Here is an 18,086-nt window from a genome sequence, read left to right as displayed (position 1 = left end):
TCATGATCTCACAGTTCGTGAGTTCGAGCCCCACATCGGGTTGCTGTTGTCAGCGCAGAGCCCACTTCTGATCTTCTGCTCCCCTGTCTCTCTGTCCCTCCCTGCTTGCACTCTCACTCTCAAAATAAATAAAACAGGGGCGCCTGGGTGGCGCCGTCGGTTAAGCGTCCGACTTCAGCCAGGTCACAATCTCGCGGTCCGTGAGTTCGAGCCCCGCGTCAGGCTCTGGGCTGATGGCTCGGAGCCTGGAGCCTGTTTCCGATTCTGTGTCTCCCTCTCTCTCTGCCCCTCCCCCGTTCATGCTCTGTCTCTCTCTGTCCCAAAAATAAATAAAAAACGTTGAAAAAAAAAATTTAAAAAATAAATAAATAAATAAAACATTTAAAATTTTTTTTCAATTTAAATTCCAGTTAGCTAACATACAGTGTAATATAAGTTTCAGATGTAGAATTTAGTGATTCATCACTTACATACAACACCCAGTACTCATCACAAGTGCCCTCCTTAATACCCATCACCTACTTAACCAATCCCCTTGCCCCTCTCCCCTCCAGCAACCTTCAGTTTGTTCTCTATAGTTGAGTCTGTTTTCTGGTTTGCCTCTCTTACTGTTTTTCCCCATCTGTGTCCACCTGTTTTGTTTCTTAAATTCCACATGTGAGTGAAATCATATGGTATTTGTCTTTCTCTGACTGACTTATTTTTGCTTAGCATAATTGCTCTATCCACATCATTGGAAAGGGCAAAATTTTATTATTTTATTTTTTTAATGTTTTTAATTTATTTTTATTTATTTTTGAGAGAGAGACAGAGTGTGTGTGTGTGTGTGTGTGTGTGTGTGTGTGTGTGTGTGTGTTTGTGTATGTGTGTGTAAGCAGGAGAGGGGCAGAAAGAGAGGGAGACACAGAATCTGAAGAGGCTCCAGGCTCTGAGCTGTCAGCACAGAGCCCAACATAGGGCTCAAACTAATGAACCCTAAGATCATGACCTGAGTTGAAGTTGCATGCTCAACCAACTGAGCCACCCAGGCACTTCCAAAAACACCTTTTAAAAATAAAAGTGAGTACTCCGAAAGTAAATAAAATGACTAGGATAATAGAAAGCAGAGATCTTTGAAATAATCGACCAAAAAATGTTTGAAGTCAAAAGTTGTTAATTTTTTTCAAAAGATCAACAAAACAACAAAAATCTATGTAGATTTGATCAAGAAAAAGAGAGGGCACAAATTTCTAAAATCTGGAATGAAGGAGGGATTACCACTGAATATCTTACAGACATTAAAAAATAACTGGGGCACCTGGGTGGCTCAGTCGGTTGAGCATCTGACTTCAGCTCAGGTCATGATCTCACACTCCGTGAGTTCGAGCCCCGCGCGTCAGGCTCTGTGCTAACAGCTCAGAGCCTGGAGCCTGCTTTAGATTCTGTGCCTCCCTCTCTCTCTGCCCCTCCCCTGCTCATGCTCTGTCTCTCTCTGTCTCAAAAATAAATAAAAACATTTAAAAAAAATGAAAAAAACAATAAATAGCTTGAATAACTATAACAAAAAAATCAAAAGTATTTTTGACAAATTTCCTACAAAATACAACTAACCCAACTGACAGAAAATGAATTTGACAAAGATACTAAAGACAGAACATTAGCTCTACCAAAACAAAAATAAACTTAAATGACAAATTAGCTTCCTCAAAATTAAAATCTACTCTTCAGAACACAACAGTAAGAAAATAAAAAGGCCAGGTGCACCTGGGTGGCTCAGACAGTTAAGTATTTCAGCTCAGGTCATGATCTCATGGTTCCAGAGTTCCAGCTCGCTTTCTCTCTCTCTCTCTCTACCCCACCCCTGTGTGCTCGCTTGCTCTCTCTCTCTCTCAAAATAAATAAGCTTAAAAAAAAAAAAGGCAAGCCACAAACTAGAAGAAATATTTACAAGGACTTGTATTCAGAATAAAGAATTCATATAACTCTATTTAAAAAAAAAAGACCCAGTAAAATGTAAGTGAAAGACATAAACAGATACTACACAGAAAAATGAGGCAACAGGTCAATAAACATTTGAAAAAATTTTTAACCTCTTGAGTCATCAGATAAATAAAAATTAAAATCAGAACAAGATACTGCTGGCCCATTCATTAGAATGGCTAAAATTTAAAAGACTAAAAATGAAAACTGTTGCTGAAACATGGACCAACTGAAACTCTCATATTTAAACTTAAATTTGTGGAGAGTTCTCACCATTAACTGGTAAGAATTGCTCACTGTGCCTAAACTATTTGGCACAAACAATATGGTTTACGCTAAATACGTGCTTTCCTTCTGGGAGTGCGGAATTTTGTTATGTACTAAGTAGAAGGTGCCTATATCACCAGTGACAATAAAAACTCTGGGCACCAGGTCTCAAACAAGCTTCTCTGGTTGGCAGCATTTCACATATGTTGTTACAGTGTTGTTGGGGGAATTAGGTTTGTCCTGTGTGACTCCACTGGGAAAGGACTCTTGGAACCCTGTAGCTGATTTCTCCAGACTTTACTGCATGCATCTTTTTCCCTTTGCAGATTCCTCATAGAATACAAAAAGTAATTCATAGCTTTTGAGAGCAACTATATAATGAATCCGGTGGGTCTTCATAGCAAATCTTCAAACTTAAGGGTGGTCTTGAGGACTTCCAAACACAAGTAAGCCTTGCACAAAATACCACCTAGCCTTCATTCTTTTCAACTTCTACCACTTTCTCCCCACCTACAACAATACAAACACACTAATAATTAAGGCCCATTGATGGAGTATACTTAACATGCGGCTGTTAGATAAATTCCAGATCACATACACAAAATTCCAATGCTGAGTAACAACAATAAAAGTCATTTTAAAAAGGTTTTCAGTTAGAACTCTTACTGATGACAACTACAGTTTCCCTTCATTTAAAAATAACATCAGATAAGTTCTCAGGATTACTTCATATTTGACCAAGTCTGTATCAAAATTAACCACCACAGGTAGAAGTAAATTGAGAAACTGAAATGATAACTCTCAGAGTGAATGTGAAATCACATCTTCAGGGTTTGATGTAAAAAACCATTTAATGGTTTTTTTAAACGACTTTATTGAGGTATAGCTGATATATGACACACTGCTGATATACCACAAACTGCACACATGTGTAGAATTTGATGCTTTGGGCATATAGTACATATACAGTGAAACCATGGACACAATTAAAATAAAGAAATTTGCATCATCCCCAAAAGTTTTCTCTTATCTTTTCTGTAATCCATTCCTCTTTTCAACATTATTAGTAGGCAGCCACTAAACTGGTTTAAGGCATTATAAATTATCAGCATTTTCCAGAATTTTACATAAATCAAATGCAAAATGTTCATCAGACTTATCCACTCCCCAAACCAACAACCTTATACTCCCTAGAATCTACATCTACTTCCTTCCTTTCACCCATTACCTACTCACTAGACACTGGCTCTCTGCTACTATCAATCCTATTAAATGGGATTCTCTTTTTATTTTTAATATGAAATTTATTGTCAAATTGGTTTCCATACAACACCCAGTGCTCATCCCAACAGGTGCCCTCCTCAGTACCCATCTCCCACCCCCCATCAACCCTCAGTTTGTTCTCAGTTTTTAAGAGTCTCTTATGTTTTGGCTCCCTCTCTCTCTAACCTCTATTTTTTTTTTCTCTTCCCCTCCCCCATGGTCTTCTGTTAAGTTTCTCAGGATCCACATAAAGGGAGTCTCTTAAAAATCACCAATGGCCTTCTAATTGCAAAACACAATACCCCCTACTCAGTACATTCTACTACACTACTCCACAGTACTTGAAATCATTAATCACCATGTTCTAAAAAACAAAAAACACACTTCCTTCTCCTTAGCCAATTATAACCTCCATTTCTCAGTCTCTCTGTGCTAGTTCCTCTTTTTTGTCCTCTAAGGTGATCTCAAGTCTCTAAAGTCTCATTTGCAGCCCTATACTACCATAGCAGTAGTTGTTATAGCAACAGAAGCAAACATTTATTGCACTGTTATCATGTGTTAATAAGCACTTTGTTAGGAGCTTCATATAAGTTCACTGATTCCTCATAACAATTCTATGAAGTAATAATGGTATCCCTATGTCAAATACACACAAAATTAGACAGAATAACATAATGAACCTACATGAACACATCACTCAGCTTTGATAAATACCAACATTTTGTCAATCTTGATTCATTAATCCCCACATACACATTTTTACCTAATGCAGTACGTTAGAGAGAATTTTAGAATTCATGCATAAATACTTCAATATGTATCTTTAACAGGTGCTTACTGTTTCTCCAATAAACTCCATTTTATAATTATGCTGTGTAGCAATGGTAGATACACTCCTCTGTTAAATGGCAGATTCCCTGTTGCCAGAGAGACAAAATCCAAATTCTTTAGCATTCCTTATATTCTCTGGCATATAAGAGTCTTCAAATATAGATCCAACCTACCTTTCCTGCTTTGGCATCCATCATTTTTCTGTACTATGCCCTTGCCAGTTTGGAGTATCTAACATTCCTTGAACATGCCTTGCAATTTCATGCCTCTATACCTCTGCTTTTATGATGTAAAACATTCTATAAGGCCTTGTGGCTATCTGGCAGAATTCTATGTATCTAGTTGACAGTTATTACATAAAAGCTAATTACAAAATGGGAAATATAAACTTTCTAGAATTTCATTCTTTTCCTCATGAGCATATATTTTATTTAAAAACACAAAATTATCAAATATCTGTTGTCCTTTTCTTAATTTTATCTCTCTTATTTTTTAATTCTTTATGTATGCTCTTAAGAAAGCTAATATTTTGGCAAGCCTAACAATTATGTAACATGACATTTCACCAAAAGATATTATGTCTCAAAAACTTTTGATTTCTAAAATTATAAAGCCTAAATAAGTTTTACCCTGGAGTGTATGATGCAAAAATAAAGCCTTCAAAAAATGCAAAAGACAAAACCTATCATTCTTAAGATCACTGGGCATAAAATTTAGTAGTTTATTTTTCCTACATAGTATCCTCTTAAAATGTAAAACTTCAATATATAGTCACAAAAATATGTAACTTAAAGCATATTTTATAATCATCCCAGTTTTTATTTTCCTTTTTTTAATGTTTATTTATTTTTGAGAGAGAGTATACACACGCACAACATGCAAGCATGCACAAGCAGGGGAGGGGCAGAGAGAAAGAAAGAGAGAATCCCAAGGAGGCTCTGCACTGTCAGCACAGTGTCCGACACAGGGCTCGATCTCATGAACCATGAGATCATGACCTGGCTGAAATCAAGAGTCAGACGCCTAATCCACTGAGCCACACAGGTGCTCCTCATCCCAGTTTTTCTTTAAGAATGTAGTATCTTACTACAAAGTATTCATGAAGAACAAAACAATTAAGCTTTGAGAGTTTTATAAACTGTTTTATAGAAAGAAATGTTTTACTACTTATTAATACTTCTGAATGCTATATTTGCTATCTAGTTCAGATATTATTTTATTCAGGCTATTATGAGTTTTATTATAAGTCAAACGCAACTCAAGACATAATAATAAGTCACCTTTTAATTTTCTTTAAACACGAACAGCTATAAAAAACCTACTGAAATTTTTACTTATTGTGATTATATTAATTATATATATATAATTAATATAAAATAAAATTATATATATAATTAAACAGAATTATATATATAAAAGATATATAGAAATGCATTTTTATCACTTTAAGTGTGTAGAATCATTAAATGATTATATTTTACAAATAATAAAGAATTTTCACCATGGTTCCACAAAATATCATTGCCCCATGAAATGGTTTTCTCTATCTTTATTCCCAGTTGTTAAATTTTTAAAGTTTAAGAATACAAACACACGCTACTCAAAGGCATACAGTTATTTTATTAATAAATGCTACAATAATCTAAGACGCTAGAATGAAGTTGGTATTACCAAAACACACAATTTCAGAAGTCATTAGTCAAAAATAAAGACATTAAGAGAGTCTGATCAGACAAAAAATGAGCTCTAATGCTTAAGATTAGTTTAATTTGGTTTCTTCATTTTGATTGGCTTATGAAATCATTCCTAAGATTAATCACAAGGTAGTCTCTCCTACAGTCTCTAAACACCTTTGTTGCAGGAAATTTAGAAAATAGGTATGAGATTCTGAGCACCTTTCCTTAACTCTAAAACAGAATTCTGATTATCTGCTAGAGAAGTCATATGGAGAAGCCTTGAGACTATATGGAAAGTCTAGCTACATCAGTGATCTGGCTGAGGAGAGCCTTCCAGCCATCCTTGTCAGGATGCCAGACATGTGAATAGACCCTCTTGGACACCACAGCCAGCTGATCCTCCAGATGATTATAGCCATATAACTAAGTGTCCAGGTGGCCCCAGTCAAGGTACAAAATAATGAGAGTTAAAATGGTGATTAAATTAATCCACTAAATTTTAATACACTTTGTTATACAGTAGTAGATATTTTAAGGGTGTCATAGTTCATGTCTCACTCAACAAGGTTTCAAAGCCATACACTGTTCATCAATTGTTGTTTTAATTACAAACATACTATAATTTGAATGACTATCATCTCCACAATGATCCTCAAACACTAGTATTGGAAACAAGGTGATGGGGTGGCCAAGGTCACAAATATTACCTATAATAAATAAAAAGTATATAATATCACAAATTACAACTTTCCAATAATTTATGAAATTTCTCATCTAGTCAAATTCTAAATTTTTGGTAATTTTAAATCAAGACAAATACATAAAATACAGAAATTATTTTCACAAAAGCATTACTGTTGAGTAGTGGTAGAGAAGGGACTTTGGCAATGTCTACATTTTTCACTGCCACAACTTCAAGGGGGGAAATGTTGCTGACATTTAGTGAGTAGGAGTCATATATGCTGCCAAGTATATTATAATGCACAAGACCGCCCCCCACAATGAAGAATTATCTGGCCCAAAATGTGAACAGTGCCAAGGGTAAGATGCCCTGGCTGCAAGGAATTAAAATTTGAAGATACTGTCTTCTTATAATCATTAAAAACTAATAAAAACTAATAAAATGAATGATCTTACTGGAAAAGTTGATGATTAGAACTCTGAACAATTTTCTTTCTTAATAAAAATAGTATATGATCATTTTGATTATTTATCTGTACAAAAAAATAGCAAAATACGTTAAACTTTAAGCTACAGAAATATATAAAAGCTTCTAATATTAATGATATGAAAGAGTGAGGAGAAAGCAGTTTTTGCAAATGCATTCCTGAAGAACAATGTTCCTAAATGTATTATAACTGCCAACTAAAATATATTTTGTTTGATCAAATTAATATTAACTGGAAACAGAATAAATACATAAAATCTATTCATAAGAAGTCTTGTTTAAATTTATATTTTAACAAGAATATCATCATCAACAAAGACATCTAATTGAACATTATTTGAAAGTTTTTTCTATTTTGTATTTTAGAAATAAACTTATCTAAATCCCATGGATCCACAGGACTAGGACTATGAATAAGTCTTTACTTTTTGTCAAATCTCTACAAAAAGTCTCTACTTTTTGAAGGAAAAAAATATTACGTGTCCTAATGGGCTTTTTCAAAATAAACTTTGCAGCTATGATCATACATGCATTTTCTGTCCTTTAAAAAAAAATAAGGGGCGCCTGGGTGGCTCAGTTGGTTAAGCGGCTGACTTCGGCTCAGGTCATGATCTCGCTGTCCGTGAGTTTGAGCCCCGCGTCGGGCTCTGTGCTGACAGCTCAGAGCCTGGAGCCTGTTTCAGATTCTGTGTCTCCCTCTCGCTGACCCTCCCCTGTTCATGCTCTGTCTCTCTCTGTCTCAAAAATAAATAAAATGTTTAAAAAAATTTAAAAAAAATAATAAAACATTTTAAGGCACCTGAGTGGCTCAGTCGGTTAAACATCCGACTCTCGATTTCAGCTCAGGTCATGATCTCATGGTTTGTGGGTTCGAGCCCCACATCAGGCTCTGTGCTGACAGTGCAGAGCCTGCTTGGGATTCTCTGTCTCCCTCTCTCTGTCCCTCCCCAGCTTGCATGCGCACTCTCTCACTCTCTCATAAATAAATAAACATTAAAAAAGAAAGAAACATTTTAATACTGCTGACACACAGCAGCGTCTGATATAGTTCTGTAAAGGAAAGGATGAGCGCGCCTACTGTAAAAGATTAAAAGATGCGCAGGTAAGAATTGTTTTTATATCCAACAAACATACTAGTTAGGTTCCTATATTAGAAAAAGTAACAATGAACTTATCATACCTTTACATTTGGCTTCTTTGTTGAAACTCCTCTGTACCAACCTAAAACAAAGCATACAAAGGAAATTAACATCATATTGTTGTCATTTCCTATAAGACACACCATATGAGAATTTTTAGGGAAAAAATTAACGCAAAACTTGCCAAGATAGGTACAAGTATGGTGGATTTATTAGGAGTAGTTTACTCTAAAAGGAACAGTCTTACAATAAACACATTTCCAATTTTCTTCAAAAGGCAAAACTTTCAACTGAATAAAACACAAAAAATTTTAAAAGACCTCAAAGGACCTGTACTTCAACTCTATGAACATTTCTTGGTTTTCTAGATGCTGATGTTGACGTCTGTGCTTCATTTATTCCCTCTCAGCATTCATACACAGCAATACACAGCAATAATAATGAAAGTTTCCATTACACAGTAAAAACAATTTTCAGAGAAAGGAAATATTACCAAATTTTCTCAATTCTAATCTATTATTTTAGAGTTTTGTTATAGTTTTTCTTCTTGGGTTTAAAAAGGAAAATCTCCATTATTTAAAAGCAGATGTTTTCTGAAGATTTTTGCTTCTAAGCCTGCATAGAGTTTCTTTGATTTCCTTGGGGAAATATCCTTTCAATTTAGATCCTAATAAACAGTCTCTTTTTAGTAATATATATTCATTTCCTACTCATATTTATTAGTTATCTTTGCCTTCAGAATAACAGTATTTGATATCTATAATCTCAAAAAATCAACGTCCTTCCCTCTTTGCTATCCCAAATATTGTACTCTTATAAAATATTTTCTAGTAAATGGAAACTGAATGATTATACAGGGACAGAGGAAAAAGCAGATCATATAATTTTATGTCCTTTAAAAATAACAATTGAAAGACATCAAAAGCACTTATGAAAACTTTTTTAGAGAACTAAGCATATTGATAAATCTCACATACAAATAAAACTTTTTGAGAATGATTTCTCCATAGGCTTTGAGCTATCATTGCAGAAAATGTTCAAGTCTTTTCTTCTTGTATATACCAATGCCATTGCCCTTTTGAACTGGACAAGAGGTGATGAATTCTCTCTTGTACTGTATAAAACCAATGACTTGAAAAGCAATAGTAAAACTCAGCTTTGCATCAAAAAAAAAGGTGGGGGGGGATCTCCAATGAGTGGTATCTAAAGGAGGAAGATGAAGGAAAAGAAATTATTGATAATAGCTAATAATAAGTGAGAGTTTATTGTTCTTAATTCCATGTACTGTAATTGAGAGATTGTTCCATGTATTAACCTTTAAATCTCACAACAAAGCTATGAGGAAAGTAATCAACTTTCCTGAAATCTTAACAAACAATAAAAGAAGAAATATCCTTGTTTATGTTTAGTTTAGCTGAGATAATAAATTCAGGAAACTCAATTTATACCTTGAGAGTTTCAATATCTTCATTTATTAATACTTGTTATAATATCTTAAGAAACAGAACAGAGAATGGTATCAGCAAGAATGGCAGAGTAAGGATCTCCAAAAAGCCTCTCCTCAATAAAAGCAGTTAGAATCCTGGCAAAAACTTTCAAATTCAAATTGTATAGAACTCTGGAAGTAAACATTTAGTTTTGTTGACTGTTACCTTCGCTGTTCAGAAGGTTTATATTGATGAGGTCCCAATAGTTCATTTTTGCTTTTATTTCCCTTGCCGCTGGAGAAATATCTAGTAAGAAGTTGCTGCAGCTGAGGTCAAAGAGGTTGCTGCCTGTTTTCTCCTCTAGGATTTTGATAGTTTCCCATCTCACATTTAGGTCTTTCATCCATTTTGAATTTATTTTTGTGTATGGTGTAAGAAAGGGGTCCAGTTTCATTCTTCTGCATGTCACTTTTCAGTTTTTCCAACACCATTTGCTGAAGAGACTGTCTTCATCCCCCGCCATTGGATACTCTTTCCTGCTTTGTCAAAGATTAGTTGGCCATTTGTTTGTATGTCCATTTCTGGGTTCTCTATTCTATTCCATTGATTTATATGTATGTGTTTGTACCAATACCATACTGTCTTGATGACTACAGCTTTGAAATACAGTTTAAAGTCCAGAATTGTGATACTTCCAGCTTTGGTTTTCTTTTTCAACGTTACATTGGCTATCCGGGGTCTTTTCTGGTTCCATACAAACTTTAGGATTGTTTGTTCTAGCTCTATGAAGAATGCTGGTGTTATCCTGGATAGGGACTGCATTAAATGTATAGATTGCTTTGGGTAGTACAGACATTTTAAAAATATTTGTTCTTCCAAACCATGAGCATGGAATGTTATTCCATTTCTTTGTGTCATCTTCAATTTCTTTCATAGGCTTTCTACAGTTTTCAGCATACAGATCTTTTACCTCTTTGGTTAGGTTTATTCCTAGGTATCTTACAGTTTTTAGTGCAAATGTAAATGGGATCAATTCCTTGATTTCTCTTTCTGCTGCTTCATTATTAGTGTATAGAATTGCAACTGATTTCTGTACATTGATTTTATATCCTGTGACTTTGTTGAATTCGCATATCTAACAGTTTACTTGAAATAATCCAAACAGTATTTATTCAAGAAACTTGAATCTTGGTAAGAACAAAGACTTTTTAAAATTCCCCTATCCCATATCCTCCCTGCAGCCTTGTGTTAGGCTTGAAAACCAAAACCCCTACTGAGGGTTGATGGGGGGTGGGAGGGTGGGGAGGGTGGGTGATGGGTATTAAAGAGGGCACCTTTTGGATGAGCACTGGGTGCTGTATGGAAACCAATTTGACAATAAATTTCATATACTGAAAAAAAAAAAGAAAACCAAAACCCCATATTAGTGATGGAAATCAGAAAACTAACAGCCCTGAAAAGGACAAAACGGGAAATCAAGAAGACCAAAATAAATTAAGAGGTTTACCATGTTTATGAATTGTAAAACTCAGTTTTGTTAAGGTGTCAATTAACCCTAAATTGGTCTGTAGATTCAATGCAATGCCAATCAAAATCCCAGCAAAAATTTTTACAGCTATTATTTCTAAAATTTAGGCAACTGACCACTAGCATAGCCAAAATAATTTTGAAAAGGTATAAAAAATGTGAATGACTCATGCTGCCTAATTTCAAGACTTAAGATAAACCTACCTTAATAAATATAGTATGGTACTGGCTAAAGAACAGATACACAGATCAATGAAATACACTGGAAAACCCAGAAATAAATGCACACATAAATGAACAATTGATTTCCAACAAAGGTGCAAAAGTACTTCAATGGAGAAATAAGTTTTTTTTAAACAAATGGTGGTGAAATAATTGGACATAAGTATACCAAAGGAAAAAAAAAAACAATAAAACGAAAAAAATCTGCTACCCATACCTTGTACTATAAACAAAATTACCTCAAAATGTATCATATAGTTAGATGTAAAAGTGTAAAACTGGTACAACAGGAGAACATTTTTGTGACCTTGGGTTAGACAAAGATTTCTTAAGCATACTCTATAAAAGAATTAATAATGTAATCCTCATAAAAGTTTTAAGCTTTTGCTCTTCTAAGAGTTAAAAAGACTCTTAAAAAACAGTTAAAATCTTCATGATATAAACTTGAAAATTATTTCTTGGATATTACACCAAAAGCACAAGCAACAAAGTAAAAATAGATAAACCGGACTACATCAAAACTTAAAACTTCTGTGCATGATAAGACAACCTACTGCCAGTAAACATCTCAGCAAATTGTTTTTGGATATTGACAAACTGATTCCAAAGTTTATATGAAAAGGTAACATACTTGGAATAGGTAACATGTAACATAATCTAACGTAAGGAGAGTTAAAAAGATGGAAGCCGACACTACCTGACTTCAAAACTATTATAAAGCTACAGTAATCAAGACAGTTCAGTATTAGAGAAAGAACAAACAGATCAACAGAACAGAGAGCACAAAAGTACACCCACATAAATATAATCAACTGATCTTTGACAAAGGAACAAAGGTGATACAATGGAGAAAAGGTAGTCTTTTCAACAAAGAGTGCTGGGACAACTGGACATCATCATAAAAAAATGAATTTAGACACAGACCTTACACCCTTCGCAAAAATTAAATCAAAACGGATCAAAGATCTAAATGTAAAGTACAATCTTTAAAACTCCAGAGGGGCACCCTAGGGGGCTCAGTATTTGAGTGTCCAACTTTTGATTTTGGCTCAGGTCATGATCTCATGGTTGTGGAATGGAGTCCCAGAGTCCCATGTCAGGCTCTGTGCTGAATGTGGAGCCTGCTTGAGATTCTCACGTGTGCTCCCTCTCTCTCTCTCTCAAAATAAAATTTAAAAACTCTAGAGTTTTCTGGATAACATAAGAGAAAATCTAAATTACCTGTGCATGCCAACGACCTTTTGGATTCTACACCCAATGCATGATCCATGAAAGAAAGAATCAAGCTAGACTTCATTAAAATGAAACTATTGCTCTACAAAAACACTCTCAAGGAAATTTGAAGACAAGCCACAGGCCAGGAGAAAATATTTATAAAAGACATATGAGATATAAATCTGTTACTAAAATATTCAAAAAATTCTTAAAACTTAACAAAAAACACTCAATTACAAAATGGGCAGAAGTGCCTGGGTAGCTCAGTCAGTTAAGCCTCTGGCTCTTGATTTTGGCTCAGGTCATGATCTCATGGTTTGTGAGATCGAGTCCCACGTCAGGCTCTGTGCTGACAGCGTGGAGCCTGCTTGGGATTCTCTCTCTCTCTCTCTCTCTCTCTCTCTCTCTCTCTCTCTCTCTCTCTCCCCCCCTCAAAATTAATAAATAATTTGTTTTTAAATGTTCAGAAGATGGTGCAGGGAGAACTGGACAGCAACATGCAGAAGAATGAAACTAGACCACTTTCTTACACCATTAACAAAAATAAACTCAAAATGGATGAAGAAATGGGCAGAAGACATGAATAGACATTTTTCCAAAGAAGACATCCAGATGGCCAAGAGGCACAGGAAAAGATGCTCAATGTCACTCCTCATCAGGGAAATACAAATCAAAACCACACTCAGATACCACTTCACGCCAGTCAGAGTGGCTAAAATGAGCAAATCAGGAGACTATAGATGCTGGTGAGGATGTGGAGAAACAGGAACCCTCTTGCACTGCTGGTGGGAATGCAAACTGGTGCAGCTGCTCTGGAAAACAGCATGGAGGTTCCTCAAAAAATTAAAAATAGACCTACCCTATGACCCAGCAATAGCACTGCTAGGAATTTACCCAAGGGATACAGGAGTGCTGATGCATAGGGGCACTTGGACCCCAATGTTTATAGTAGCACTTTCAACAACAGCCAAATTATGGAAAGAGCCTAAATGCCCATCAACTGATGAATGGATAAAGAAGCTGTGGTTTATATATACAATGGAGTACTATGTAGCAATGAGAAAGAATGAAATATGGCCTTTTGTAGCAACGTGGATGGAACTGGAGAGTGTTATGCTAAGTGAAATAAGTCATACAGAAAAAGACAGATACCATATGTTTTCACTCTTATGTGGATTCTGAGAAACTTAACAGAAGACCAGGGGGGAGGGGAGGGGGAAAGAAAGTTACAGAGAGGGAAGGAGCCAAACCATAAGAGACTCTTAAAAACTGAGAATAAACTGAGGGTTGATAAGGGGTGGGAAGGAGGGGAAAGTGGGTGATGGGAACTGAGGAGGGCACCTGTTGGTATGAGCACTGGGTATTGTATGGAAACCAATTTGCCAAAAAATTTCATATTAAAAAAAAATGTTCAAAAGACCTGAACAGACACCTCCCCAAAGAAGATCTACAGGTATCAAAAAAGCATATGAAAAGATGTTCAACATTATATGTGATTTGAGAATTATAAATTAAAATGAGATACTACACATACATATTATTAATGGCCAAAATCCAAATCACTGACACCACCACATGCTGATAAGGATGTGGAGCAATAGGAACTCTCATTCATTGCCAGTAGGAATCCAAAATGGTAAAGCCATTTTGTAAGGCAGTGTAGCAGTTTCTTAACAAAACTAAATACACTCTTACCATATGATTCATCAGTCTGACTCCAAGGTATTTACTCAAATGAGTTGAACATTTATGTCCACAAAAAAAACCTGCACCAAATGTTTATAACAGCTGGAAGCAACCAAGTTATCATTCAGTAAGTGAATGGATAAATAAACTGTGGTACATCCAGACACTGGTATATTATTCAGCAATAAAAAGAAATGGGCTATCAAAGCACAAAAAGAAATGGAAGAACTTTAAATGCATACTACTAAATGAGAAAAGGAAATCTGAAAAATTCACATACTATATGAGTCCAACTACATGACATCCTGTAAAAAGCAAAACCATGGAAACAGTAAAAAGATCAGTGGTTGTCAAGGGTTGGAGGGAAGGAGGGATAGATAAATAGGTGGAGAGAATTTTTAGGCCAGTGAAACTATTCTGTGTGATACTATAAGGGTGGGTACATGTCATTTTATACATTTATCCAAACCAACAGAATGAAGACTAAGAGTGAACCCTGATGTAAACTATGTATTTGGGGTGATAATAATGTGTTGATGTAGGCTCATTGATTGTAACAAATGTACACCACTCTGGTGTGGATGTTGATAGTGTGAGAGGCTGTGCATGTGTAAGAGCAGAGGTTATATGGGAATTCTCAGTACTTTCTTCTCAGTTTTGTTGGTAGCCTAAAACTACACTAAAAAATAAAGTCTATTTTTTAATGCACTTACTATATGACCCACCAATCCCACCAATATGAAAAAAAAAGTCCATGCTAAAATATATATACAATGTTTAAAACAACCTTATTCATAATCTTCAAAAATAAAGCAATTCAAATATCTATCAACTGCTATATGGATAAATAAAATGTGGCTTGAATCTATACAATGAAATACTACTCAGAAAAAGCAAGCCACAGATCAACATGAATGAATTTTGAATGCATTATGCTAAGTGAAAAAAAAGCCAGGCACAACAGGCTATGTAATATATGATTCCAGTTATATAACATTCTAGAAAACACAAAACTAGAGGACCAGAAAATACATCAGGGCTGCCAGGGCTGGGGGGAAGGGCATTGGAAGGGAGGTTGCCTACAGGGAGCCTGATATTACATACGGGGGTGACAAAAATATTCTGTATCTTAACTGTGGTGATGGTTATAGGGTTATACATTTATCAAAATTCATAGACAAGTACTCCAAAAGGGTGACATTTGTTGCACATAAGTTATACCACAATAACCTGACTAAAATAAATACATATACATACACACACACACACACACACACTCACATGCACCAGGATAACATTTCACATCTACCACATTGGTTAACACTTTATTTTAAATTCTAACAAAAGCAGATATTGGCAAGAGCATGTAGAGAAATCAGATCCTGCTAGCGAGGGTGATAATAAATGGTCCTCGCTTTCAAAAACAATGCAGTATTTGTTATATGCATACTGTATGACACTGAAATTCTACTTCTGTATATTATCCCTTAAACACTACCACTGAAATGGGGATATTACTGCATTTTAGAGAAATTTCTAGAAATTGGCAAGGGGGGTCTGAGTTGCCAGAGAAGACATTAAAAATATTTATGCTTTCCAAATTCAAAGATTCTTAGAAGAAAATACAGATGAAAATCTTCATGACCTTGTGTTAAACACTGGTTTAATGCACAAGCAACAGAAAAAAAAATAAATGAATTCAGCTACATCAAAATTAAAAGTTTTATTCCCCAAAGGACATTAAAAAAATACAATCCACAGAATGGGCAAAAATATTTGTATATCATATACCTAATAAAAGACCAGTATCCAGAATATACAAAGAACTCTTGCAACTAAATAAAAAGATAGGGGCGCCTGCATGGCTCAGTTGGTTAAGTGTCCGACTCTTGATTTCGGCTTAGGCCATGATCTCACAGTTCATGAATTCGGATCCCACATCAGGCTCTACACTGTCACCTGGAGCCTCCTTCGGATTCTCTCTCCCTCTCTCTCTCTCTGCCCCTCCCTGCTCACTCTCTATTTCTCTCTCAAGATAAACACTTTTTTAAAAATGAAAAGATAAATCATTTTTTTCAACAGGCAAAAGGATTTAAATAAACATTTCTCCAAAGAAGACACACAAATGACTAATAAAAAAATCAAAAGAAGTTCAACATCATTAGTTATTAAAGAAATACAAATCAAAACCATAGTGAGATACCATTTCTCTCCCAATAAACTGGCTACAATAACAAACACAGACAATAACAAGTATTGACAAAGATATGGAGATATTGGAACATTCAAACATTACTGATAGGTTGTAAAATGGTGCAGACACTTTAGAAAACAGTTTGCCAGGGGCATCGGGTGGCTCAGTCAGTTAAGTGTCTGACTTTAGCTCAGGTCATGATCTCACAGTTCATGGGTTCAAGCCCCATGTTGGGTTCTGTGCTGACAGCTCAGAGCCTGGAGCCTGCTTCAGATTCTGTGTCTCTTTCTCTCTCTGCCCCTCCCCTGCTCATGCTCTGTCTCTTAAAAATAAATGTTAAAAAAAAAGTTTTTTAAAGAAAACAGTTTGGGGATGAGCACTGGGTGTTGTATGGAAACCAATTTGACAATAAATTTCATATTTAAAAAAAATCAAAATAAGAACTACCATACAATGTAGCAATTCCTTTGGTAGATAAATAAATAGGAATATTATTATTGGTTAAAAAAATAATAAAGAAAGAAATAAAACAGTTTGTTAGTTCCTCACAATGTTTAAGACAGAACTACCGTATGACCTGACAATTCCACTCTTAAGTATATACTCAAATAAATTTTAAATGGGTATTCAAACAACTATCTGCACACAAGTGTTCACAGCAGCAGTATTCACAACAGCCAAAAGGTAAAAATAACCCAAATGTCTGCCAACTGATGAATGGATAAATAAAATATGGCATACGCATACAACGCATTACTACTTAACCATAAAAAGCAATCAAGTTCTGACACATGCTTCAACATAGATGAACCATGAACACACAAATTGAATAATTACATTTATATGAAATGTCCAGAATAGGCTAATCCACAAAGTAGATTAGTGGTTGCCAAGGGGTGGGGGAGTATCTGCTAATGGAAATGGGGTTTCTTTCTCAAGTGATAAAACTATTTTAAAATTAGTCAGTGGTGATAGCTGCACAATTCTGTACCATGAAAACAGTGAACTGTACATTTTTTTAAATTTTATTTTAGATGCAAAGAGATCACAAGTCGGGGAGAGAGCTGGAGGGGGAGAGAGAGAGCGAGAGCGAGAGAGAGAGAGAGAGAGAATGAATCTTAAGCAGGCTCCATGCCCAGCATGGAGCCCAACTCAGGGCTCAATCCCACAACCCTGGCTCATGGCCTGAGCCAAAATCCACAGTCAGATGCTCAACCAACTAGGCCACCAGGTGCCCTGTGAACTGTACATTTTTAAAGCGTGAATTTTATGGTATGTGAATTCTATCTCAATAAACCTATTATAAAGGGATAAAAAGGCAGGCTAGTACTAGGTCTGAAAAGGTTGAGAATTATATCCTTAGAGAATTTTCTATACATATGCACTAGGAGACTTTTACAGGAATGCTCTGTTGCCTTTAATATATTACACACAGCATCAAAGTACTGGTCATCCTTCCATACTTTCTCATATTTCACAAATTCTTGAGGCTACCTTGTTAAATCTTATGAC

The 18,086-nt window shown here is 35.4% G+C and overlaps 1 protein-coding gene across 14 annotated transcripts in view; it reads right to left on the bottom strand.

The window, feature by feature from the left end:
- DOCK3 (dedicator of cytokinesis 3) overlaps positions 1-18,086 on the bottom strand; it is a 600,629-nt gene that overhangs the window by 457,307 nt on the left and 125,236 nt on the right. For 13 of the 14 annotated variants that reach the window (XM_019416991.2, XM_019416982.2, XM_019416983.2 and 10 more), the window contains exon 3: positions 8,345-8,385. In XM_019416991.2, the coding sequence (XP_019272536.1) occupies positions 8,345-8,385 (41 nt within the window). Of the gene's footprint in view, positions 1-4,327; positions 4,405-8,344; positions 8,386-18,086 lie in introns of those variants that run through there. The other variant, XM_019416986.2, reaches the window with a different exon arrangement.

Source organism: Panthera pardus, unplaced genomic scaffold (genome assembly GCF_024362965.1).
Source record: "Panthera pardus isolate Hobbes unplaced genomic scaffold, ASM2436296v1 HiC_scaffold_8, whole genome shotgun sequence".
NCBI classification, from domain to species: Eukaryota; Metazoa; Chordata; class Mammalia; order Carnivora; family Felidae; genus Panthera; species Panthera pardus.
The sequence above is the reverse complement of the archived record's forward strand: the minus strand, read 5'-3'. Positions and strand labels throughout refer to the sequence as shown.